This window comes from Excalfactoria chinensis, chromosome 3 (genome assembly GCF_039878825.1).
Source record: "Excalfactoria chinensis isolate bCotChi1 chromosome 3, bCotChi1.hap2, whole genome shotgun sequence".
NCBI lineage: Eukaryota > Metazoa > Chordata > Aves > Galliformes > Phasianidae > Excalfactoria > Excalfactoria chinensis.
Window position 1 is genome coordinate 41240824 of NC_092827.1, and position 26161 is coordinate 41266984.

Genomic DNA, 26161 nt, shown 5'->3' on the forward strand with positions numbered 1-26161 from the left:
AGGCTAGGACCTTGAAGAAAGGTAAACAGGGGAGAAAAGAATGAGGGAGAAGTGTGGCCTTCTCTGCAAAGACACAAGACTATTGCTGCTTCTGTACCTAATTCAAACACCCAACTCAACCATTGGCAAAAGAAGTGGAAAGTTTGCCTTCTGCTTCATTGAGGACTTCAGTGAATGGTAATTCTATCACCCCATTGCTAATATTTCTAAATGATTCTATCATCTTAGAGATCTTTATAGTCTTCCATATTTTTTTTTATTTAATACCTGCTAACAGCATCCCTGCAATAAGAAAATGCATATTTCATTTTCCTTCATTATGAAAGAGTTCTGGTAACACTCAGCTACTAGCTAGGTAGAATAAGACTGTAGAAGAACTAGTTATTATTTATTTTCTAAGAATTTGTGTCCAGGCAATAGGCAAAATGTCAGGTTGCCCACAAATCACATTTGAGAGACTCAAATTTCACATCCAGCGAGTCTGGATAACAGTTGTCTAGAATAAAAAGGTAATTAAGAAGCTGAACTGAACCCAAGTTACAAAAATAGCCCATCCACAGAACAAGAATGCTGTAGGTGTTTTTGCTTGGTAACTTTTCTCTGAATTTCCTGCTCATCACTCCTCCAGTATAATTCTTGTCCTTACTACTGCACCTTCCTTATTCTTACTGCTAATAGCTGCTAACTACTCACTTTATAATTATAAACGGAAATTAAGCTGACAGAATTTTACAGTGTAACAGTGAAAGAAAACCTTATTTGAATTACATGAGTTATTGAACTGGTCTTGCAACCAAGGTAAGAAAATCTGATGTGTTCTACTGAGATTACTTGTATACACTTCTGCATATGCTTTTGTTTCTTATGCAACTTACGCAACCACATCTGACTGCAAACGTGAAAATAAGACAGAGCACTGCTATTATCTTAAGTATATATTAAGTAATATATTGCCTGACTGGTTTTATTCAAGACAATAAAGAAGTGCCTAATATTGCACGTTTGGGAAGATGGGGAGCATATGATGAATGATGAGTAGAATTTGTTCTTATGCTGAGTAAATACTAGTAACAGTGATCCTTAAGTTGACTGTTTTTTCTCACAGCATACCATCCTAGCAACACTATTCTCTCTGCTTTTCCTAATAGAGATAACTGGTGCTGGAGAGCCATAGAGAGAGGCAAGTAAAAGAGAGTGAATGTTTTAGTGCCCATGTGTCAATAGTATTGGTGAGTATGGAGGCTATAGCCATTTGGTAATGTCTCCCATCTCTGCTGTTGCTGTTTTTTTCCATTATCTCAGCTGGGAATCAGATCCTCTGTACTGGAAGACAAAGGGGAAGATGCCCTGCTTCGAATCTAGACCCTCCTTGCTTGTGTGAAAGCACATATGCCACACTGGCTGGCTGATGCTTTAGAGAGAAGGGAATGAAGGTGGGGGAAAATGAGAGGCCTTTGAGTCTGCTTATTTCCTTCCAATCCTCAGAAAATGTGTTTATTCTGAGTTATGGATCATATTTTTTGTGAACCATGGGACTCTGGAGTTACACTGTCTGTAGTTACACTACCTGCTTGCTGCAGTGGTTCATCTGTCAGGATGAAAAAGGTGAACCATACAATCAAAGAGAATGTTTTAATTCTATTTCTGGTGTGAACTTTGGGCCAAATTTCAAATCTAGAGGGAGAGAGGTCAGCTGTGTTTGTAGGTCCAAAGACTATATGCAAGAAACCAAGCATTTAGACAAACAACCAAGAGATTAGGAATTCATGGATTTGTTGCCACACTTATTTATTCAGCTACAATTTTCTTGCATAAGTTCAAGTTGTGTTATGAATCCTAGATTTTCCTGGCATGTACCTACAGAAATAGGTATTAATGTATGATTAATTCTTAAGTTTAGTGTAGTGATACCTCTCAAGTAGTTATTTGTTTTTAAAAGAAGAAAAAAAATTACATTTAACTGCATAGGAAACCAAATATCACCATTACCCAGCTGGGGTTCCCCAGCCTTATGACAGGCTCCCAAGTTAATACATTTTAGTCACCACAGGCATATTTGTCGAAACTTCTGAAGAATGCTGACCCAGGATAAGCCAAAGGAGAAAGACCAACATGAGGCATAGAACAATTGTGCAATGCTTTATGTGGAAAAGTGACTTCCTGATGCCAGTGTTAGTAGGTGGTTCTTTCAAGCACAATGTTTAGAGATCTACATTTGCTTCTTCCAGATATAAATGTTTTGTATATAAATATAACTTGTTATATCCATGTATATAAACTATTGTATTCAGTGCCTCATCTCTGATATTTTTCAACACAGATGATCCTCACATATACTTTCTTATCATTTAAAATGTCATCCACCAGTTCACAGGTATTTACTTTGTGAACCCCTTGCTTTAGAGAAGCTGAGTAGTGCCCATGTAGCTGGAAAGTTGTGCAATGAGCTTCTAACATACGGAGCTGAGTGAGCAATGCAAGCTGCAAACAGACGGATGTGTAAAAATAGCTCTAAGTCCATAAGTTTGGGAACGTTTTTGCAGCTTTAAGAATCTTACATTTGATAAGCAACATAAACTATCTATTGCATATTTGATTATTTCTGAATAGATACAGCTAAAATCAAGTTTGCCTCAGAGGGTTCTGTCATAACTCTAGGAAAATGGCATTTTATGCAAACTTGTCAATAAAAACAAACCACAAAATCAATTTTCCTAGAGTTGGGTGAATGACCACTCTTATGTCAAAAGTGCATGTATGTAGTGGATCCAAAGATGTTTCCCATCATGGAAACATCCTGGAGCCCTGCAGGTAGGCAGGTAGACCCTGCCCTCCTTCTGAAGAAACTCGGAGGAGGTTTGGAAAAGGTCCAGAGATCTTTGGACACAAACATTCCTGTGGGTTTGACACACTTGATTTTCCAGAGGAGTGAATTTTGTAACTCCAGAGGCTAGTGGGGGACTTTAGAGGGGTTTTATTATGCCCCTGTTTGCATTCCTATTTAAGACCAGCTATTATTTCAGTTACCTTGCAAACTAATAATGCTGATAAGTTAAGCAAGCATCAATCTAATTCCATCATCTTTATAACCTTATTTTTCTGGAGGAAAGAAAAGAGATGAATACAGTGAATGAAGTGTACGGTTGCCCTATAGAATGGATCTGTATCTGTTACAAGACATTAACCATGACAATCTACAGATTATCCAATTCTTGTTATTTTAGGTTAATGACAAAATGTGACTGTACTGAATGCAGATTCCGGTCCTGGGGTGTTCACTACAGTGGCACATATCATGGCATTTCAGAGTTTGCTGTGTACAGAAGCACTGCAAAAAGTTTTTCTTCACTTAGGTAGAGAATAACAGAACAAACCCAAATGGGAAGTTTTTCTATACATGTCTTGGATAACGAGGTTAAGCAGAGAATCTGTTAAGACAAAAAACCAGTGACAATTTAAATAAATCAGATGTTTTTGCTGAAGATTATGCTGTCATTTTCTCCAATTATTCTTGACATTTCACCCAATCGCATTGTGATCTGAGTTAATAATGGAAGAGAAAGAGCGTCTCTCGTTGCCTTGTTTATTCTTTGTTCTCAAGGAGATAAGCTGTTTATAAGGATATTTGTTATTTAAATCACTTTTACTGAAGTTGTTTGTTTCCTTGTTTGAGATTCTAAAAATATTGCAACAATTGCGATGCGTCTTTGAAACGCCTATTCACTTCGCTATGATTTGTGCTGAAATTCTTTCCTAAATGGGCACAGGTGTTGATGGCTAGAATGAGTCAAAACCAATAAGTGCTCAATAAAGGGAAGATGAAAGAAAATGCACTGAGTGCAGCTCTTTTAAGATGTGATAAAGTGGCATTTTAGTTCACCGCTTAATTAGATATGTAGTATTGAAGATGTGCCTGGTGCAACTGCGTATTTTAAAACAGTTGAACATAGAATTATGGACTCATAGAACCATAAAGGTTGGGAAAGAGTAGTAAGATCATCTAATCCAACTGTCAGCCCATCCCCACCGTGTCCAGAAACCATATCTCTCTGTGCCACATGTTCCTTGGATGCCTGTAGGGACGGTGGCTCCAACGTGCTAGAAAATAACTTCAAGTATTATTAATATTTTCAAGATCATAAATGTAATTAAAAAAATAGTAATACTGTTCAGTAGAATCTACTTTGGTAGATGATGTTTGCAATCAGTTCTACAGTGCCTCGATGTGATGTTTTGCTCCCTTCTTACATAAGAAGCCCTGTTGGACCAGTGTTCCATGATCATAATTTGTTCACTTGCTCATGTTGCACAGAAATTTAACTCTAGAATTTAACTCTCTACAGGAATTCCGACATTGAATAGCCAAAAATCAGAGCATTTCCTTCATGCTTTTAGTGTGAGCAACATCGAGGCCACATCCTGACCCGTGGGCGCATTTGTGACAGGAGCAGAGAGGTAGGGTTACTGGCTCCTGACTGCCAGCGCCCTTACATTGAAATCTACGCTTGTGTGTTTGCTTACTGCATGGTGCCTTTCTGTCAGATAGCCTGGCAGACTGAAGCCGATGTGTGCAGCGGTGGCACTCCTCGCCCAGCTCCGGGCTCCCCTGAGGCACCCAGCCGACGGCAGCCCCAGCGCCCTCACCCCGGGACTCCATTTCCCAGCACGCCCCGCGCCCTCCGCCGTGGAGGTCGCGCCGGAAAGATGGCGGCGCCCGTGTCGCCCTTGGTTACTGCGCGCTGCCTGCTGCGGGCACCGGCGCGATGTGTTGCCCGTCTGCTGCCGGCACGGGCCCTGCCGAGAGGTCAGTGCCGCCGATCCCGCGCCGTGCCCAAAGAAGGGCGAGTCCGGGAGCGCGGTGCCCTGGAGGGGGGAGCCCGGCTTTTCTGGAGAGGGGGCACGCTAGTGCCGGACTTCGCCTCGGGGCTGCCGGCGGAGCTCCGTGCCGGTCCTGTGTGGGGAGAGAAGGCGGCCGCTGCGCCTGGCTGGCCATGCAGGGCTTCACCGCGTCCTCCGGTTCTCTGTGGCCTGCCGCCTCTGCCCGTCCCGGGGCCTGCGGCAGGCTCAGCCGGCTCTGTGACTTCCCGGCTAGCCTGGACTGCGACTCTGCCTAAATGCTCCCTTGTCTGTTAACTCTTCCCCAGAAAGGTCCTCTCATCTGTTACAGCAGCCGAGCTTTGTAGCCTGATAAAGTCAGCATAGTACATAAATTCTTAGGAAAGCGGGTTTTGTTAGCTTGAGACTTAGGGTAGAAGCTGAGGTCATTTGTCTTTAGTGAGAGCTCTACTATAGAGCAGTGAACACGGGCACAAGCTGCTGGAGTTTAGGGAGTATTGGAACAGTGCCCTCAGGCATAGGGTTTGGATTTTGGGTGGTCCTGTGGAGCCCAGGCCCGGACTCAGTGATCTCTGTGGGTTGTCTGGGACAAATAAGCATTCACATACAAGTGTTGTATTGTGACAGTACAATACTTACATCCTAAGGCAAATAGACTGAAAAGAGATGTGCTGATTAAATGAGTGTTACGGTTAGTACAATGGTTGTGTTTTTATTTAATTGTGACATTGCTTCAGGTTTCTACATTTGTGTCCTTCTTGAAGTCAGCAAATTCAGTGATTTTATCAGCATTTTGTTTTGGCTTCCATGTTGAAAGGTGGTTGCTCTGCTCATTGTTTGAGGACATCCGCAGGGATACACAATGATCAGTGAATTGATTTATAATCCAGTTCTTATAATCAGTGCTTTCTTTCTTGCACGATCTGCCTGCTGCACCTCTTGAAAGACTTCAGAATTAATGCCTGTGAACAATTTCCCTGACAAACTTTCCTCTCATTCCTACTTTCACCTCTAGCTGAGGTTGTTTAAATGGGCTGTGTGTGGAAATAGGACAAGAACTCTGATTTTCCCCCTAGCGTCCTGGGCACCTATGGAAAAATCAGCATTCTACTGTAGCACTTATATTCTCTAGAAGTTTACATACAGAATATATATTTATTATAGGAATATTCATATAATGAATGGATTGTAAGAAGGCTAGAAATATAGTTTAAGTGATTCATGTAAGTTTCTCCTCCTCCAAGGAGACAAAGATGAACAGACAATCTAAGAGCTTGTATCTTAGCTGCAATTTTTTCTGATCTGAACGGTTTGTAAAAGTTACTTTCTGTTACACCTTGCTGTCACCCCCCAAATTCTGGTGTTTGTGGAAAGCTTTTAAGACGGAATGAAGTTTGCAATGCAGCAGTGAAATGGATCTGCTTCCTGCGTTGGCACTGGCTTAGCCAATGCTATTCAGCTTCTTGATGACAGCTGTCTGCAGCGGTGGCAGCTGGATGATCTCTGGGTCGTGGACTTTGATGCTCTTGTAGCCCCCGTGGTGAGTTTGGCTTAGGTGCAGTTCTCAACTGCTGGGAGTATTTTCTGACTTGAAGGTAAAGAGCGATTAACCACTGGAGGAAGTTATTATAGGAAGTGTTTGGTTCCCCATCTCTTATATGTTTGCAATGCACTTTCCTCAGAATATGTAGTCAATCACAATTCACAGGCATAGTTCAGAGGTATTTAGGTGAATACTGGTGTTCCTAGTACTTAAAACATTTGTTGTTGTCTTTAATCTCTGTGCAGAAAAAGTATTAGTGAGCATTCCTATGGTGGAGCGATTTGATGCTCACATACAGAACAAAGGTTAAATGCCTTTTAAATCCCTTTGAGGATTTGTTTCCTCTTTGATTAATTGTGAAAATTAATAATACGCATTTACACAAGTACTGTATATAGTTGACAATCTATGAAGTGAATGCTGTTATCTGAAGCTTGATTTGCCTTCTGCAGTAAAAGGAGCTAGGTTCCATTTTTTTAACCTTTGCTTCTTTAGCCGGATATTATGTATCTTTTTTATGTTTTTCCTTTATTCTTTAGATTTTTTCCGTATTTCTTTCCATTGAAGGTTGACAGTTTTAATCAGATGTTTTAAAGATGCTTTGTTCTGTAGTAGGAAAGGATTCTGCAGATCAAATCTGAATTAATCTCTGGAAGTACAACACCTTCTCAGTAATGAATAATCATTTCAAACATGAGATCTTCTCCGCATAACTTTGAATTTATTAATCTATGAGTTTTCAAGGAGTTGGTTTCTTTTCCATAGAAATGTGGAAAAAAATGGTATTCATGGCAGGGAAACCCACGTTCAAATTACATGATTACATACAACTAAGAGGGGGAAAAGATGGTTGCCGGGGTGAGTGGTGTTTTTCTCAGTTACCCTTCTGACCTGTCAGCCTCCTGGCTTCTGTCAAGATCGGTTTATGACAGGCCACAATCCAGCTTCCATTCCAGATTGTCTTCTTATATAAATAACTCTAGTGCCTGCCTCAGCTGTGAGCTTTGCTCTCGGAAGCGGCGTCATTGAAGCTTGCTTGCCTTTTTCCAGTGTCACCTCAGGCATGAGTTCTAAGTGGCAGAAGGAAAGCCTGACAATGTACTGATCAAGTTTTCAGTTTGTTGCTCTTTTCCAGAGCAGAATGTCTTTAAAGTTAAGAATGCTTTTTATTTTTAGATTTTGATGTTAGCACTTATCTTTGCAGTGATTAACCAATGCTAGTTTACTGAAGGTGTCTTAAGTAACTCGTAGAAGGGAATCTTTATACTTTCAGATTAGCATTTACGTTACGTAATTTTACATTAAAAAGTTTTTGTTGTCTTTGAGGTTTTTTTCCCCTCTTATTTCCCCAAGATTTCCTTCTCTCTCTCTTCTGTTTTGTTTTGTGTGTGTATCACAGTAGGTTTTTGTTGCAACTAGGTCTGTGATGCTTGGATAGGCAGGCAGAAAGGCAAATGCAAGCACCTAATTTTGTGGCTTGAAAGTAAATGAGATTGCCCTGATGCTTATGTTTCTGGAACTGGAATTTAATAGGAAGTTGCAACCTACCAGCAGTTCTTAAATAATAGTCAATGTTAGGCAGGACTTCCAGTGCTGTCATGCACACTGGGAGTGAGAAAGATTATGGATTGTGTCTCTAGTTTTACACTGGTTTAAGTAAAACTGAGTAATGCATGGACATTGGGCTTTTGTATAGTCTTACCTGGATACACAAAGTTCTTTTTCTCTGTGACACTTGAATGTTTCAGAAGGAATCCAATACAAGCAACAATTTGTATAACAGGAAGATGTGAATCAGTAAGAGAGATATAAAACTATGTAAGGAAATTGTCTGGTATTCCTCTGCTATGTATTATGATTCTAAAAATCCCTTTTCTTTATCTGTTGAGGAATAGATTACTCTAGAAGCTGTAGCATTCTGAATGATTTTTACAGTCTGCTCCACAGTGCAGGTGAGAATGGAAATCTCGCTTGTTAGTCTCTCAGTAAAGTTTATCACTTGAGTAGTTGTCTTTTGTTGACTTCTCTTTAAAACTCATACATGCTTTACGTTCTTTTTAGAGTCTATGACTTTGCTTTATAGCAGCACATTTGTATTTATCACTTACCAGTTACTGTGTGCTTCCTGGTACCCCTCACCATATTTAAATCTTGGCATTCAGTATTATTTTAGGAGAACAGTGAGCAATTTGTCCCACAACACCCTCCGTCATCACTTGAGCAGTCTTCATCTCTGTCATCTGTTGATGACATAGTGTTTTATTCCCACTTTATTTCCACTTATGGTCAGCTGTGGGTACGTGTAATCTGACACACAAGGCATACATGTGAGCAGCCCTGCTGGTGTCCCTTGTCCATGGCCAGAAAGTTAATGAGCCACAAACTCATTCTTATCCCTAAACCAGCTTTTATTTATTTTTTTTTTCTCCTAATCTCATGGTAAGCAGTGGGAACTATGGACTTTGTAGGTATAGCAGAGTGAGGCTGGACCTTCAAATCAGACCTCTCAGAGCCACTGAGCTGTATGTGTTGTGAAGGCGGTCAGTAGATCAGAGATGCAAACCACAGGACTGAGGCAGAGTTTATGCAGGAATAAATATTTGGAGAAAGTAAGATGAAGGTGAACTTTGAGAGATCACCTATCTGTTTCTCTTCCCATTATCTCCTTCTGTTTGAATGCAGATCAGGTATTACTGACCCGTTATTGATTTCATCAAGATTGATTATTGATTTCATCAAGATTACTCTTACAATTCTCTTTTCATCAGTTAACCCATTTCACTGCCTTAAGTAGATTTATAGTCTTTTCCTTCTCTCCCGATAGGTAAAGGGTGCTGAGAAAGCTATGTGATTTTCTTTAGCCTTCTGTAAAGATTTTACTGAAATTTTTGCAATAATGGACATTGAACTCAGCTCTCTAAGTGATCTTTTTTGCTGGGGACAAGCTAATTACTTTTAATTCATGACAGTAACTCAGTTCCTTCAGGGCAGCAGAATTTGGTATAATTATTGGCTACAGGTGTAAATGCTGGCTGCCTTGTTTTGGAGGTATTTTTTGGAGGTACTGAGGTGTTTTCAGTTCTTGTATAACCATATCTGTTTTTTTATATAAAAATTTAAGTTTTTCTTCTGCCTCTCTGAGCCCCCTTACAACGTCTCTGTGGTTTGTGACCCATGGTGTAACAAATGCTAACTCACACATTTTTCAAGGCTCTGTTGTGTTCATACCTTCTCTGAAATATGATATGAAAATCAAAGTGTATTCTAGGGCAGAGCATATTGCTATTGAGTAGACCAGGGTTATTTCATGTGTGCTTATGTTTTTGGTACTTCTGCATGCACACATGCATATATACATTCTATGATTCTGTGATTCCATGGTTCTAAACCTCAGAGTACTTTCTTCTTTCCTTACTCTCTCCCCAGTAGTGTTACAATGATGTTTCACTGCCACTCTGTAATCCAGCATAGTCTTAGATTGTTTTCTGCAGAGTTGCTCTTTAGATGGTCAATGTCCATCTCTGAAGTTCAGTTAGTTATTCCCCCTAAGAACAATGCCTTGTTGCATTACATTCTACTTAGTGTACCCTGCCATGCCTTCCAGAGTGTTGGCAGCCCCCTCCTTGCGATCTTACCTGCAAGCTCATTCCATGAAGTTCACTTTGCCCTACACAGATCATGGCTGGAAATTCCGAACTACACCAAGCTGAGCTTCTGAGCTCTCTATGAAGCTCTACTGGAAACATGCATGTAGCTTAACTGTAGTAGTTATTCATTACCTACAGTTTTTTCTAATTTATTTTGTACTTGCTCAAAAGTTATGTCACTTGCAACTAGCTTTCCTGCTATATATGTATAGAACACTGTGTGACACAATGACAAAATGGTTGCTGCAATTAAGAACATTTTCTCTCTTTCTGCCAAATGTATTACATTCTCATTAACTTTTGTCATTGTTACATTTTGTGTTACTTGTGATTGTACTTGAACTTTGAAATGATAACATAAGCAAAGAAGGTATTGAAGATTTTTTCAGTGTATTCTTTTATTAGATTTCTGATCTTACTGATTTAACAAGCCTTCTTTGTAAGACTTTATGTTCTTTAATTCCTAATTATAGTAGTTATATCTCATTTTGTGCCTGTCAGTTCTGACCTTTTTTCTTTTTAATCTAAACAGAATTCCTTGGCGTAGTCCTGTCTCTAGGTAGAAGATAAAGCCAGCAAAGTGAACTGTGGTGTTGCAGGGTTTCACAGTTACTGTGTTGCTTACTGTGGTCCTTCACTCTTTAAACTTGCTTTCAAAACTCCTGTTTTGGTCTCCTGTTTGCTGTCCTTTAAATTCTTTCTTCCAGCTTGCCTGTTTCTAAATGATTCATCCGTTCAGAAAATAAATGTTCTCTGTCAGGGATTTTAAATGATTTTACCTCACTTTGCAACAGATATGTCAACACTTTTCTTCCAACAGCTCGTTCAATCTTGACAACTTCCCAGCTGAGCAATGTATGTATGTGTTTTCTATTAATAAAAGTGTTAAAACATACTACTAAATGTATTTTGTAGTTAGTAGTGGATTAATGAAAAATAAAGGCATAACATACTTGTACAGCTGCCTAGGTAAGCAATGTGTATCAGTCTTTGCATGAACTGTTAGCGATGTGCTGTGTTTATGATTTTAAGAGAACACTTTCAAAACTTCTCTATTTATAGTCTGTTTTCTATTTTACAGCATTTGCAAGTCAGGCAGCAGATGAAAAAGTGGTTCTTCGTACTCTTACAGATGCTAATTCTAGAGCCTTACTGGTTTGCAATGGACCTTTAGAACATTATGACTTTCTGATCAAAGAAGAAGAGCTGAGGAACGATGAACAGCAGAGAAAAGTTGTTCAGCACCTGCAAAAATTGCACGAGAGTCTTAAAGGCTACAGCATCAGCTCAAAAAATTTTCTCTCAAAGGTGAGATTGATGATGATAAATATATTTTTAGAAATTATATTTTCTCATAAGAATGTGCTTAAAAATATATTAATTTCTATCATTAACCTAGTCTTATTTTTGCATCTGAGTCTTTACAGCTAAATCTTTCTCCGTCTTTGGATCTGCACCCTGATTGCATTTTGGAGGTTTCTTTTCAAAGCATTAATTACAACTCAGGCTCACACCTGTTGTACAGTACATAGCACAACGTTACTGACTTCTAAGGGCCTGCTGTTGCAGTTCAGTAACTGTTCCCTGAAGTTTTTGGCACAGTATTTTCCAGAGCTACTATGGCAGTACTTTTCATATCTTGTTCTCATGTTGTTATTTTCATGCTCTTGTGGCCTTGCACCTGCAAATTCTGATAGTGTTGTTCTCATGGGAAGTGGACAGAACTGGTGTGAGAATCTTATCTTCACCTGCTTTCCATGTCACTTTTTGTAGACTTTAGTTTATATATCAGAAAACCAAACATAGTGCAAAGCAAGGTATGCAAGTTCTTAAATCATAGATAAATAGTAGTCAATAATATCTGTGATCAGAAGTGGAATGACCAGTGAATGTGCAACTTTTGCAGCAGACCAGTGTATTTCAGTCAGTGCGAAGTCATAACTGCAGATGGGGCACACAATTAGGAATTTAAGTGAGTCTGATTTGGAAAAAAGTATCATATTGGGAAAAAGCATAGAAAAATGCTCATTGCCATTATCATAATCTTAACTTTCCAGGCCTCTTGCACTGGGGAGACATCTCCTATGTCAACAGCTCTACTGTTCTTTTTTTCTCAGTTGGTCACTGAGAGCTTTCCCTTTTCTTTCTCCCTACTGTACTACTTTTGCTTTTTATTTTTTAACTAGGAATACACTGAGTGTAACAGCTAAAGTTATGTCATCAGCAATAGACCCTGCTAATAAATCTGTCAGCCCCCCTCAGCATCTATTATACAACCTCATCTCATCTCATCTCATGAGCATAGAACGATATGACTAACTATTGGACTGCATGTAGGTAGTAAACTGTAGACTTGCCATTGCAACCCCAAATTCTCCAATTACATGGCACAATACTGCATTTTGTTTGCATGATAACCCTACCTGAGGTAGCATGAAACCAGAAGAGACAAAACCTACGTGGCACAAGTACCTGTAAATGGCATGCTGTCCTCTACCCTTTAGGTACCAAACCACAAATTACTACTCCAAGGCTCTTGCAAATTGTGTTAGCTTCAAAGAATGATAAAAAAGCAGCAAACAGAATATTGCAGTGAGAGCAAGTGCTATGCAAATGAAAGTATGTGTTTCAAATAGCAAGGTACAGAGCCATGGGCCTCAATATTCACTTACCAGTCTGCCTTCAGTTTGCCTTGAATGTTTTAAATTCATACTTGTAGCTGTATGTCACGTATCTGCTAATCATGCTTGACTGGGAATTCTACAAATGTCTTCCTGCCTCCTGACAAAAGGCAGCAGACTAGCACCTTGGAAGGAGCTCTTTTTTTATTGTTGATATACAGTGGGAAGAAACCTGAATGAGAGAAACTCTGGAAAGAAAAACAGGTGAATAGTGAAGAATAGGGAGCAAAGTGCTGAGGCAAGATTGATCCTATAGATGGATGCCTTGTCTCTGGTGACATTCAAGGTGACATTCTGGTGACATCAAGCTCTGAGCAACCTGATCTGGCTGTAGATGTTCCTGTTCATTGAAGGTGAGTTGGACTAGATGACCTTTATTGGTTCCTTTCCAACTCAAATGATTCTATGATTCTTTGAAAGGAATGTTTTTGGAAGTTCTGTTTTGAAAAAAAGTTAAAACTTTGAGCAGGGAGTTTGACCATACCATCTCCTGACTTTCTTCCAACATAGATCATTCTATAATTTTAACTTAGATATGGCAATTGGAGCCCAGCAATTGTTCGGAGAATAGTTTTGCCTTCTCCAACCAGTAGATTAGTTATTCTCACTACCCACCTTTTTACTTAGCTAACTGGTCAAAAGAAGTGATTCCCTCATTATATTTAGCATTGGTGCAGTCTCACCTTGAATATCGTGTGCAGTTCAGGGCCCCTCAATGTAAAAAGGAGGTTAAGGTTGACATAGGCAAACTATTTCCATGATCATAATCTAACAGGCTAGGGATTGGCATTTGAAGGGTACTTAATGTATAAAGGCGCTCTTTACCAACACTGTACAGCATGAACTGTAAAAGAGGAAATTGCTTAAGAGAAAAGCAGTTATTTGGCTTGCTCCTATGTAATCTTATGGGAATAAAGCCAAACTTTTATTCATTTTCATTTTGTAGAAAAAATGTGATGAAGGTTTTGATCTTGTTTTCTAACCTGAGGATCAGTAGGCTAGCATTCTTTTCTGGTGAACTGCTTTGGACATCTGGATATTCCTTTCTGAAAGATCTGCCTTTGAGAATAACTTTGAGAGCTGAATTGTGTTAACTGGAGTGCCCTGAATCATAGTGTAACCACTATGATTTGATGAAGAGCAGATGTCTTATAATGACTTTGTAGATCAACTGCTATGTGGATTTGTTGTTTACCATTTTTCTGATTGGGAATCATGAATAGTGAAGAAAGTGTCAACTGCAGACAACAAAGTAATGCCAATCTTATTTTAATTAGGAGATTGTAATGCTACTTTATCTCTGTCTAGCAGAGCTAATCACAATAAAGCCACCTAGCCAACTCTCTCCTAAAGGGAAAAATTCAAATACCATTGTTCTGGAGTGTGAATGTGGGCTTCCTCTAATTCTGACAGAATCTTTTGTTTCAGTTCCACTCTTTAATTTTAAACTTCTAAAGTTTAAAGCTCTCTGATATTGGCAACTAATGTCATCTTCAGTGAGATGCAGATGTAGAATTACTTGTAGATGTGACAAGTGGTAGTGTAGAGGTTTCTCTTCTAGAGCCTGATACCTGTGTGGAACACTTCAGAAGCCTGAGAACCAGATTAAGCAATGCAGTGCTGTAAAGCAGAACCGTAGGAAAGGTGGAGAACATTGAATTGTGTGTAATTCTGTTAAAGGCTTCTATCTTGCGTAAATACATTAAATCATAATTTGTGATAGAGAAGTAGTAATGTCCTTGTTTCTCTTCCGGTATTTTTGAGGATGTTAGTTGTCAATTGGAGCAGTTCCTTTTAAAATAAAGTATGAAGCCAAATAATGTGGTTTAAATTCTAGTTCAGGACAGGTTTTGCTTCAGTAAAGTTGTAATCAACATCCTTGATAAAAGTTTTCCCCAGAGTGAGTTACAACAGAATAGTGGGCAAAATCACAGACGACAAGCACTGTATCCATTGTAGGCAGTGATACCATGTGCTTTTCATATGTCTACATTTGTTGAAGAGTTTAAGTAAGCATTGGCACTCTTCTCTTGTGAAGACCTCACACATTGTAGCTTTGCATGTGACAATACACTACCCTTGATCTTAGCCAGAAGGAAAGCCAAGGCACAGATGGAAGTGAACTTGATGAGATGTGAAAAATAACAAGAAAGGATTCTACAAGTACATAGGTCAGAAGAGACAGGCAAAGGATAGCGTACCCACTCTGATAAACGAGAAGGGAAAACTGGCTTCAACAGACATAGGGAAAGCTGAGGTACTCAATGTGTTCTTTGTCTTCACTGGCTATCAGGCTTCCCATGTCCTTGAACTTCAAGGAGAGGGTTGGGGGAGCAAAATCCCTCTGTGAGAGCAGAGCAAGGCAGAGATCAGATCATGAGAATGTATGTGTATGAGTCTACAGGGTCAGATGATGTGCATCCCGCAGTCCTGAAGGCACTGGCTGATGTGGTTGTTTAGCCACTCTCCATTATACTTGAAAAGTCATGGCTGTCAGGTCAAGTCTCCAGTGACTGGAAATAGGGAGACATCACTCCCGTTTTTAAGAAAGGGAGAAAGGAAGACCAGTGGAACTACAGGTTGGTGAGCCTCACCTCTGTGCCTGAGAAGATCATGGAGCAGATCCTCTTAGAAACTGTTAAGATATATGTGAGACAGACAGTGTGGCTTCACCAAGGGCAGATAATGCATAACCAATCTGGTGGCCTTCTCTGATGAAGTGCTGGTATTGGTGGACAAAGGAAGGGCAACTGATGTTGTTTACCTGGACTTGTACAAGGCCTCTTACATGGTCCCATATCACATCCTCATCTTTAATTGGAGAAATACAGATTTAAAGGCTGGACTATTAGATGAATAAAGAATTGGTTGGATGATCACAACCGGAGAGTTCTGCCCAACAGCTCTGTGTCCAGATGGACACCAGTGATGAGTGATTTCCCCCTGGGGTCAGTCCTGGAACTGGTACTCTTCAACTTCTTTAACAGTGGTCTAGACAGTGGGATGAGTGCTGCAGTTGATATGGCAGAAGGAAAGGATGCCATCCAGAGGGACCTGGGCAGTTGTGAGAAATCAGTCCGTGTGAACCAAATGAGATTCAACAAGTCCAAATGCAAGGTGCTACACTTGGGTTGGGGCAATCTCAGATATATGTACTGACTGGAAGAACTGTCACGGGTTAACTGAAAATCTACCTGCGCCTGTGATAGGGGGGCAGCTGGCTCACAGGGCCGCTGGCCCAAAAAGGAAAGGGAAAAAGGGAAAAAGGGAAAATAAAACAGCAGCAAAGATCTAAGGAGGCACACTTATTTACTAAATACTATATCGAAATACAGGATAACACAATATAATACAATATAATTGAAATTAAGACTAATGAATCAAGCAAAATAGGAGAGAGAGTGACATGACATGACAAGAACTCATTGAGAGAAGCCCTGTAGAGAAGGACTTGGGAGTCCTGGTGGATGAAAAGTTGGACATGAGCTGGCAATGTGTGCTTGCAGCCTGGAAGGCCAACAGCATCCTGAGGTGCATCACAAGAGGGGTGTCCAGCAGGGAGAGGGAGGTGACTGTCCCTCTCTGCTCTGTCCTTGTGAGGCCCCGTCTGGAGTACTGCATTCAGGCCTGTGGCTCCTGACATAAGAAGGACATGAAAATGTTAGAGTGGATCCAGGGAAGGGTCGTGAGAATTATCAGAGGATTCCTCCTGCAAAGATAGATGGACTTGTTTAGCTTGAAGTAGATAAGACTCTAGTGAGACCAAGTTGCAGCTTCCCATTACTTGAAGGGATCTTGTAAACAGGAGGGAGACCAACTTTTAGATGGGCCTTAGTGATAAGGGGGGATGGCTTTAAACTTTTTAAAAAGAGATAAGATTCAGGTTAGATGATGGGAGGAAATTCTTCTCTCAGAGGGTGGCGAGGCACTGGTGCAGGTCCAGAGAAGCTATGGATGCCCCCCATCTGTGGAGGCATTGAAAGCCAGGTTGGATGGGGCCCTGGGCAGTCTAATTCAGAGGGTGGCAAACCTCCCTATGGCAAGGGGGTTCAAACTTGACGATCTTTAAGGTTTCTTTCAACCTAAGCCATTCTGTGCTATAGATGTTCAGTTTTTTAATAATACAAGGACTGGCGTTGTTTTTACTTAGTATTCTAATTTAATAGATTAATATATATATATAGATGTATTTTAAGTTGAAAAATTCTTGCAAATGAAAAAAACTCTTTAATCAGTCGCATATAGTAGCTTGAGTTCTTGATTTTTTTTATGTTTCTTGAAAGTGACCAACCTACTTTTAGTATGAAAATTTTAGTTGAAAAAATTGTAGTGGCAGCCTTTTAAAAGTAAAAAAAAAAAAAAAAAAAAAAAAAAAAGTGATGCACAGCATCTCAATCATTTTTCTTGGTTTTGGCATTGAAGAGAATGTGGTTAAGTGATGAACTTGAAGAAAAGGGGGAAAAGAAAGAAAAAAGAGAGGAAAAAGAGCGATGGTAGGAAAATAGTTATTTCTCTTCTTTGGTCTGATACTACTTATCTTATTGCCTGTTACAGAAATGCAGAAGACTCTTCAGAAATGAGTTATTCCAGAACTTGGAGCTTACTACATGTATAAATGGTTAAAATAATATCTGCTTTGATTGTAATTTGTTGTCACCTTTTATTTACTGAAAGCACAGTAAAAATGGGATTAAGGAACAAATACTGACATACAATAAAAGCATATCATTATTTACCTGAGGGACTTGCATCATGTGGTAGGCAAAACCGTTCTAAAATAAGCAGTTTTGGCAAAGAAAAAAGCCAACAGCCACTTCCTTTATGATAATTAAACTATATATAAATTACTGTACATTTTTGGGCATCAGCTTGGAATGAATCTGAGGGGGAAAAGCAATTAATCTGTAGCTGCAAATCAAGTATGCTTCTGTTTTTCAGAATTATTACTCAAATTTGAACAATGACTTTGATCTTCAACTTGGTGAAAGCATGGCCTTGTATGCTGAGATATTTTGAGATCCTCTGAATTGAAGTTCAAGGCCATAAGAGTTTCCATAGATGTTTCAGATCTCTAGCTTTTCAAAATAATACCAATTGGGGCATCTTAAGAGTTGTTGAGTTGCTGTGCTAATGACTTGAAATAAGCTCAATTATATGTGAGGTCATCTTTTGAAAAGAGGTATGAACAATAGTAAATGCCATCCAAGACCTTGAAAATGTCTTCAGCTACAACAGCAACCAAAAAAGAGGTCTGAAGGAGTAGGAGAAAGAGGCAGTTACTGTTTTGTCTTTGTTTTTTGTTTTTAAAGAAAGTGCTGTCTGGATACTTCTCTCTTGAATTTTGTGTATTTTAATTAACCACCTTAATACATGGGTTTTCACCTAAAAGTTTCCTAAATTGGTGCATGAATATTCCCAGGAAATGAGTTGATTTCTTTCAGTGTTTGAGGCAGGCTGTATGGGAGAAGATAGGATGATGTTGCAGTCTGTTATTTGCACTGAAGAAAGAATAGAATCTTTAGGGAGTAGAAGATATTTTAATGAATATAATTCCTGAGATGAGATAGGATACCAAGCGATAAAAGTGAAGTTTGAATGAGGCTAAATGTGACATGATAGAATCAAGGCAAGGGATTTCATTTTGAAACAGAAACTTATAACACATTTTGAAAGCAAAGAAGGAATTCCATAAATCTGGGAATACTGTCCTCTTTTTCTTCTGTAGCTGTAGATATTCTAGAGTATGAGTAATTAAAAAAAGAAAAAAGAAAGTCAAAGGTAACTGATCCTCAAAAGCAAGAAAGGATCCTACTGTAAGCACGTTCTAATGGTAATGAAGCTCAGTGAAGCAATGAAGTTATGATTTCTTAGGTTATGGGAAAGATTGTTACAGGAATTAAGAAAGCTGGAGGATTTGAGAATATTGGGATGTTTGTGGGGTACACTTATTTAAAAGGATGTGGCAGAGCATTTGAAACATACGTTTAGAGATATATAAATTCTCCCCTTGAGAGTCAAATTGTCTGCATTCCTTAAAGTCTTCAGTTTTGTACATTTTAAATGTAAGCATTGGCATTCTGATATCTTTTCAATCCCGCAGAAGCAAATTTGATGGTTGAACATGATTATAGTAAGATCCTTACAATACCTCACTCAGGACAATAGGGAAGTCTGAGGGGTGAGAAGCACGTGGACTTGCTCTGTCTTCTACATTACCCATCTTCTTTCTTCTCTCTCTGAAGTAGACAAATCTACTCTTAATTTAGGAGATCTGAGATCTCCCTCCTATTTGTTCTTTAGCAGTGTGTGCTTTGATGGAGCCAAGATCAATCTACTGCTTTCTTCATTCACACACGTTGCTTGCTTTCTTACCTTCTTACTGTGGTCTCAAGTGAGCCAACACTGGACTTCTTATTTTCTGGATTTTATCAGAAATCCTAGTAGAAGTTACTTTTCTGTGCTTGGGGAGGTGCATGAGAATCATTAACTGGAGGAGTGGGGAAAAAAACAGTAAATGATATGATCATATGGGATAAATTGAAACCTGTGGAAGTTTTGGTTTCAATATTGAAAATCTTCATAACAAGTTCACAAATATATGTATTGTATTTTTTAATAAGAAAACATAAAGATGATCATAAGTCTGGAGGATAAATATTTTATATACTTTACTCATATATATAAGATATGTTTATATATATATTTACAGTTCATATATATATATATAGAAATCCATATACCTAAATATGGTATAAGAAAATACCCTAGGTGGCAATAGTGTCACTTCTATCAGAATTGAACAAAAGACATTTTGCTTGAAAACAAAATACTTCTTACAGATGTCTTTAATTTGCTTGAAGAGGATTTACTTGTAGAGTTCATCAGCTTCAGCAAATTTATTCAGATCTGCCACAGAACCTCTCCTTCCTTTTATACTTCATTTTTTTAAGGACTGATAAGACTGAGGCACAACTTAGCGTCCACCATCTTCTCAGAGAACTAGTTCTATTTTTCTAAATCAATCAGGAGTTGATTTAGACACTATTGAGCCCAAGCCATTTTATTTACTTCCCTTAGTGAAACAAAACAAACAAAAAACATTTTCTAGAAGCGGTAAATATTGGAGAAAGAAGAAAATATACTTAAAAGTACAAATTTTACGATCATTAAATATCATTAATGAACATATTACAGTGTGCAAAAGGGCACAGAAAGAGGCCTTATTACCTGTTGTACTTGTATAATCTTTACGGAGACAAGTAAAGCACTGATGTATTTTCCCAGTTTTGTCATTCTTTGTAAAACTGCAAACCACGTTAATACCATCTTTTTAATTGTTAAAACCCATGTTATTAATCTCAAGAAAATATTTAAGAAATTCTTACAAATGTCTCTGACACAGGTTTTTTTTTTCTGTTTCTCCTTTCTTTGTTATATGACTTTGAGAATTAGTTTCAGTGAGTGCAAGCTCTTAAAAAGTGTACAAAGAAATATGCATGTCAATTAAATTGTCTTGGAGAGCTTTAAAGGCATTAGCAAGTGATTGCAGCCGTGTGTATTAATGGAACTGATTCAGAACATCTGAAACCCTGTTCAGCCACAGACTGATGATACACATTTTTTTTTCTATAATAATGCAGCTCTAAATTAAATCTGTAAGTGGATCTTATGTAAGAGCTATGCTTGTTTGTTTCTGAATAAATACTGTAGATCTGAGACATTATCTTTCTACTTCGTTCATACATTTTCTTCCACATTTAATTAGTGTTTTGCTACTGACTTCCTCATTTCTTTAAGATGGCGTTGTATTTTGTAAGGCACTTTAGATTGAAGTTCTTCAGCAATTACTCAGTTCCAAATGAGACCACAGGGTTGTAATTTTAATTTCCTCAGTTTTGGCTCAGCTCATACAGCACAGAAAGTGAAATACCTTCAAGTAGGACTGCTTAATTTTACGTCATTTTTTCTTGTTCTTTTTGATCAAATGGCTTGATAAGAGTTTGTTTTAATCATGATGCATTGGGACACATGTAATAATTTTCTATGTGTTCTGGTTTAAAAAAAACGAGAAGAAAAACACATGTACTATGACTTAGGATGGAAGTATTTTCATAGTGATTAAAAAGAAAAACAAGTATGGCTATTTGCCTGCCTTATTTATTTATTATTTTAATTCCCTCAAATGCAACATTAGATAGCGTACTCATTCAGAGTTAAGAATTTATTTAAGGTTATACTTTGTACTTTGCTGGCTGTTCCTATTCAGGTAGTTACATGTAGCCACTTGATTAATTGATATATGCTTGCTTTTATTATTCTCTGTGTTTGTATTTATTATTCTCCTCTTGATTTGCAGCTCTTTGCAAAAAACAAACCTCCGAAAGGTCTTTATGTCTATGGAGATGTTGGTAAGTCTCAGCTGCATTGATTTCAGTGAAATTTTGTCTAAATACATGTTTATTCACATTGTAAAGCATCTAAATGCCTGAAATTTATGTAGCATGATTACTTTAATGAATATTATGGGTTTATATTTCTTTTGTATTATGATGTTAGTTCACAGAATTGAATCATAGAATGACTTGGGTGGGAAGGGACCATGAAGTCCTCCAAACTGCAACTGCCTGTAGTGGGTAGGGTTGCAGGTCTGGTGGGGACCAGATCAGGCTTCAGCAACCTGGCCTTGAATCCCTCCGGGGTTGCAGTTAGTTAACACAATTAGATTTAAAAGTTTAGAAGCTGTTGAATTGGACTGCTTTACCATATATTTTTTTTCCAATGTTGACCACCCTTTAATATTTAAGAATGGGGATCCAGGGAGGGAATTTATATGTTATAACTGCAATACAAAATAAAACAGTACTCACTTTTCAGCTGAGATAATAAGGATACAAATGGAGGCATTTCTGCAACCTTTCTGCTAACCCTATATAGATCAAAATTTTAAATGGAAAAATAACAGTACAGTTGTTCTGAGTGTTTGAACATAAAACAGAACTTTTCTTTCCAGTCTGGCCTTGTACTTATTCGGTGTACTTATTCAGTGGTTATTCAAAAGTTTCATTAGTTAAGAGCTAATGAACAGTCATTATCGTAATCAGTATGTAACTGTTCTTAAATTAACTACCTGTTGGTTTGTTTTTTGTTTGTTACTTTTTTTTTTGAAGGCACAGGGAAGACAATGGTGATGGACATGTTCTATTCTCACTTGGAAGTAGAAAGGAAAAAGAGAGTCCATTTTCATGGCTTCATGCTGGATGTGCACCAGAGTAAGTGAAGATACTGATATTTACAAGAGTTGCTTGAAAAACTATTAACTATGAAAAAGCCTGACTCATTCTCATAGGTATATTATACATCATACAGTGTAATTTTCTTTAAGTTTTTAAACAAATGAAAAAACAAAAAAAGGAGTAAATCAGAAGATTTGGGCACTGTTTGTCATACCAGATTAGGTGCTAATTGTATACTATTTCTCAAGTATCTTTTCAAATACTCTAATGTTCTGCATGCCTGATTGTGTAGAAGACTTGATGTATATTTAGGATTAAATCCTTATCTAAATATTCTCTAGTTAACTATTTTGCTGTAATTTAAAGTTTCTTTAAAGTTTCAGCACCTGCTGAAATAGAATAATATTGTACAAAGCAACATGATGATGTCAGAAACAAAGGACAGACAGTGTAAATGTAATATCATGGTTTTCTTCACTGGATCATGATTTGGAGACAATAAAGTTAGTGCTTCAGAGATATGAACTAATTCTTCCAAGATCTGTGCAGTACTTGTCAAGGTGTCACATTCATTCATTACTCCAATTGCACTGGCTCCATGTTTCTTTTCACCTCAGTATGGGAAGAGTTCAGTTTTTATGAAAAACAAAATAGCTGTTGCTATCTTATGCTTTGGGTTAAAATAGCACTTAGCGTTTGTTGATTTGTCGCTAAGGAATAGGTTGTGGTCCTTACACATCAAAAGAAAGTTCAGTTGAGTGAAGAGAGCATGTGTGCATGGGGAATAAGAAGATAACTTATAGATAATCCAAAATTAGCCTTCTCATTCTCTCACTGTTTGAGATATCCTTTTTGATGGGAAGGGTCAACTCACAGTGATAAACGTCCTTCTGAAACTGGATTGTATGAATGCAAGACAAATGGCGCAAAAAGAATAGGAAAAGGTGAAGAAGTACAAAATATGGGATAAAACATCTTCTCACATTTGGTGCTTTAATTAAGGAGAAAAAAAAAAGCATAAGCTAATCTGTGGGAATAGGTTAATAAAGATTGTATCTATTAGATTGTATCTAATAACAGAAAATGATCACAAAAATAAATGGTAATGGAACTCTCTCATGACAGAGGGAAGAGAAAAACTAATGAATTTGGATAATAGCAGTGGCTATAATAGTAGCATACCATATAACACGTAGTAGTTTGTTTCCTAAGGCACTGTTACAGACAAATCTGTATCAATGAAGTGATTGTGCAATTCCTAAAAAAGAGCATTGTGTAAACTCTTTCTTAACAGTTGTGTGTAAAAATAAATTTGATCTGTGTAATTTAAATAAGCCGTAAGTAAACGAGGTATAAATGCCAACAAGAATGAGAGATGTTCTGGGTTGGTAAACTCAGCAATTCTGGGAAAATAGAAGGAAGGTGATCCTAAGTTTCAGCTTTATTTTCTGACAGAATGAACAAGGTGCTTTGTGCTGCATGGAATATAGGTATTTTAAAAGCTGCTTCTGTTTCTAAAACGTATGACTTTGAAATTCTGTGAAATTGGTTTTGTGCAATGCTAGAATTTACAAATATTGTGACAGCAGCATTTTTCTTGGAAAGCTGTCACTGGCGTAGAGAAGCTCGGCCCTTTTGACTGCCCTTTTTCCTGTCGTCACTGGGTCACTGTTGAGATTTTATGTTTCCGTTTCTTGTTGTTGGTACTCCAGTATATTTTTAACAAAGCCAGCTTCTTGCTGTAGGACCTTGGTTTGCCAAATGTCTTTGCCTAGGCAGATGGAATGCAGCCCATGACATTTTAAAGTATGTATTTAATAACCTTATTTGATATCTCAGCGTTATCTTATTTACATTGTAAAATATGATTGTATTGCTTTGTCTGATTTCTTGTAACTAAGTGCATTCAAAGTATATCTCCAGACCAGGCAATGCACAGAGCCGTGCCATGGATTTGGAAACTGTGAGGGTTTTTCATATTCAGAAGATTAAGTCACAAAATGCCAAATCGTGAAGTGAAACTGCAGCTTAAGCTCATGAATTGGAGCAAGATAAAACTGTAATTTTATCAGCTTTTAAAACAAAATATAAGTGTTTGGTATGAGTGTTCAAGGGTTCATAGTTCTTTATTTTACTTATTTCTAAGCGAGAAAATATAAATCACGGAGTCTCTGTGGTTTTACTAGTTGCCTGGATGTGGTCGCAAACTTAGTAGTTCTGCCCTCTTGGATTTAGATGAAATTTGAAGTGCATTTGTTTGTTTTTCCTGATAGCTAAATCATTTTGTTTTCTGTATTTTAGAAAAAGACATAGGAAATACTTTATTCACTTACTTTTTATCTACTCAGGAATACATCGCCTTAAACAGAGCTTGCCTAAGAGAAAGCCAGGATTAATGGCCAAGTCATACGACCCAATTGCACCAGTAGCAGAGGAAATCAGTGAAGAAGCGTGTCTCTTGTGTTTTGATGAATTTCAGGTAAGAAATCAGAGATTACTCCTTGGTTTCAAGGGAAACTTCACAAAATTATTTTTAATCTGCAACTGTGATACTTGTTCTTCCTAAGATGTTATCTGAATTACTGGCTAGAATTGAACTGGGCAAGTTCAAAAGTAGAAGACATTTTTCACAATTTTGTAGGCGATTATTTTGTTGGTTTTTTTTTTCAGGAATCAGCTACTTAAGTGTCCCTTACAGTCCTTTCACTTTCCCATATAGTTACTGTTCATGCTAGGGGGTGATTCAGAGTGTGGAGAGAGGCTTGTGGATGCTTTAGGGCAGGAGCTGTCAGCTTAAAACAAGTCTGTGCAGCACCCAGACCAGCAGTGACATGATACAAGCTTTGTGTGCCTGTCTTTTCTGTGTCTCACAGAGTGGAACAAAATGGTTTCACTGTCCTTAAGCATATGGAAATAATATTTCAATTTTAATCTGCATTCCTTCCTAGAGTTACTGGAGCCTTTGGCATGTCAGTGTCAGGTTATGTTGGCATAATCTACTTCAGAGAAAATTGTATCGAATTAAATATGAAATGTAAAAAATGAAGTGATAAAGTGCATCTTTGCACAAACTACTTGGTTGTTTCATTTGTTTTATGTGCCTTGTGAATTCTGTTCTAAGGACATGTCACAAATTTAAGCATAGAGTTGCTTTACAATTTTTCTAGAGAAGAGGTATATTTAGCAGCTCAATTCTCTCAATTCAGAAATCTCAGCTTAAAGCTACAGGGGAAGAAGAGAATAGGCCCATGTTGCTCAAGTCACCACCAGTAAAAGAATAATCAATTAACTGTAAATTTTGTGTATTACACTCTTAATATGTGACTGAAATGGACAGAACAATTTTGATCTCCTGGGTAGAACATGCAGCTTGTGCACTAAGAAAGATTTATGATTGGTTCCCGTTATGGGGATTTTTGCAGCCATTCTGGTAGGTGTTTTTGTTTTGTTACTTCTGCATTTTGCAGGAAGGGATAACCCTGTGGTTTCAGCATGTGTGGAGTCACTGCAATCTCAGTTGAAAATGCTTGATAAAAAGTTGTTTTTGAGTTATATTTTTGCAGGGTTTCAGCATGTTAAAAGAACACTTCTCAGTTATTAGATGTATTTTGTTACAGTACCTTCTCTAAGATGTGCTATCTTTATCAGGAACTGATTCAAATCATTATGCCAAAGTTCATTGCCTGGCTTTCAGCTAAAGAGCAGCAGACAGTAGTTTTGTTTTGTTCTTTGCTTTTGACTTTGCAGTAAAACTTATAACAACCAAGTTTAAGAGGAAATGTAAATTCTAGCTGCAATTTTCATGGATTTCTCTTAAAAAAGAAAAGAAATAATGTGAATTCTGAACAGTTCATTGGCATACGTGCAGTTGGGCTTGTCTGCCTATACCCATCAATACGTGCGATATCTGGTGCTACCAGTTCAAGGAGGAAACAGGTGAGGAGAGATGTATAGTGAACACACCCTTCTTTCCTCTTGTCAGAGACTCACTCGTCTTTTCAAGTTGTGTGCTTGCACATGAGGACAACTTGTGAACTCATTCGTAGACTAAGTAGAGCATGGTTTCAGTTTGAATTTTGATGGTGTATGTTTTCATCTTCAGCTTTTTAATATAGTGTGTTTTTTCCTTATTTCAAATGCTGCTATTTGATCATTTAAGAATTTTATTTTATTTTATTTTATTTTATTTTATTTTATTTTATTTTATTTTATTTTATTTTA

The 26161-nt window shown here is 38.0% G+C and overlaps 1 protein-coding gene across 1 annotated transcript in view; it reads left to right on the plus strand.

Moving 5' to 3' along the window:
• The first annotated feature begins 4687 nt into the window (after positions 1-4687).
• The window catches only part of AFG1L (AFG1 like ATPase), a 61595-nt gene continuing 40121 nt past the window's right edge, over positions 4688-26161 (plus strand). The window contains exons 1-5 of the mRNA XM_072333469.1: positions 4688-4804; positions 11108-11334; positions 21064-21115; positions 21875-21976; positions 24289-24419. Of these exons, the coding sequence (XP_072189570.1) occupies positions 4705-4804; positions 11108-11334; positions 21064-21115; positions 21875-21976; positions 24289-24419 (612 nt within the window). The 5' untranslated portion in view covers positions 4688-4704. The remainder of the gene's footprint in view (positions 4805-11107; positions 11335-21063; positions 21116-21874; positions 21977-24288; positions 24420-26161) is intronic.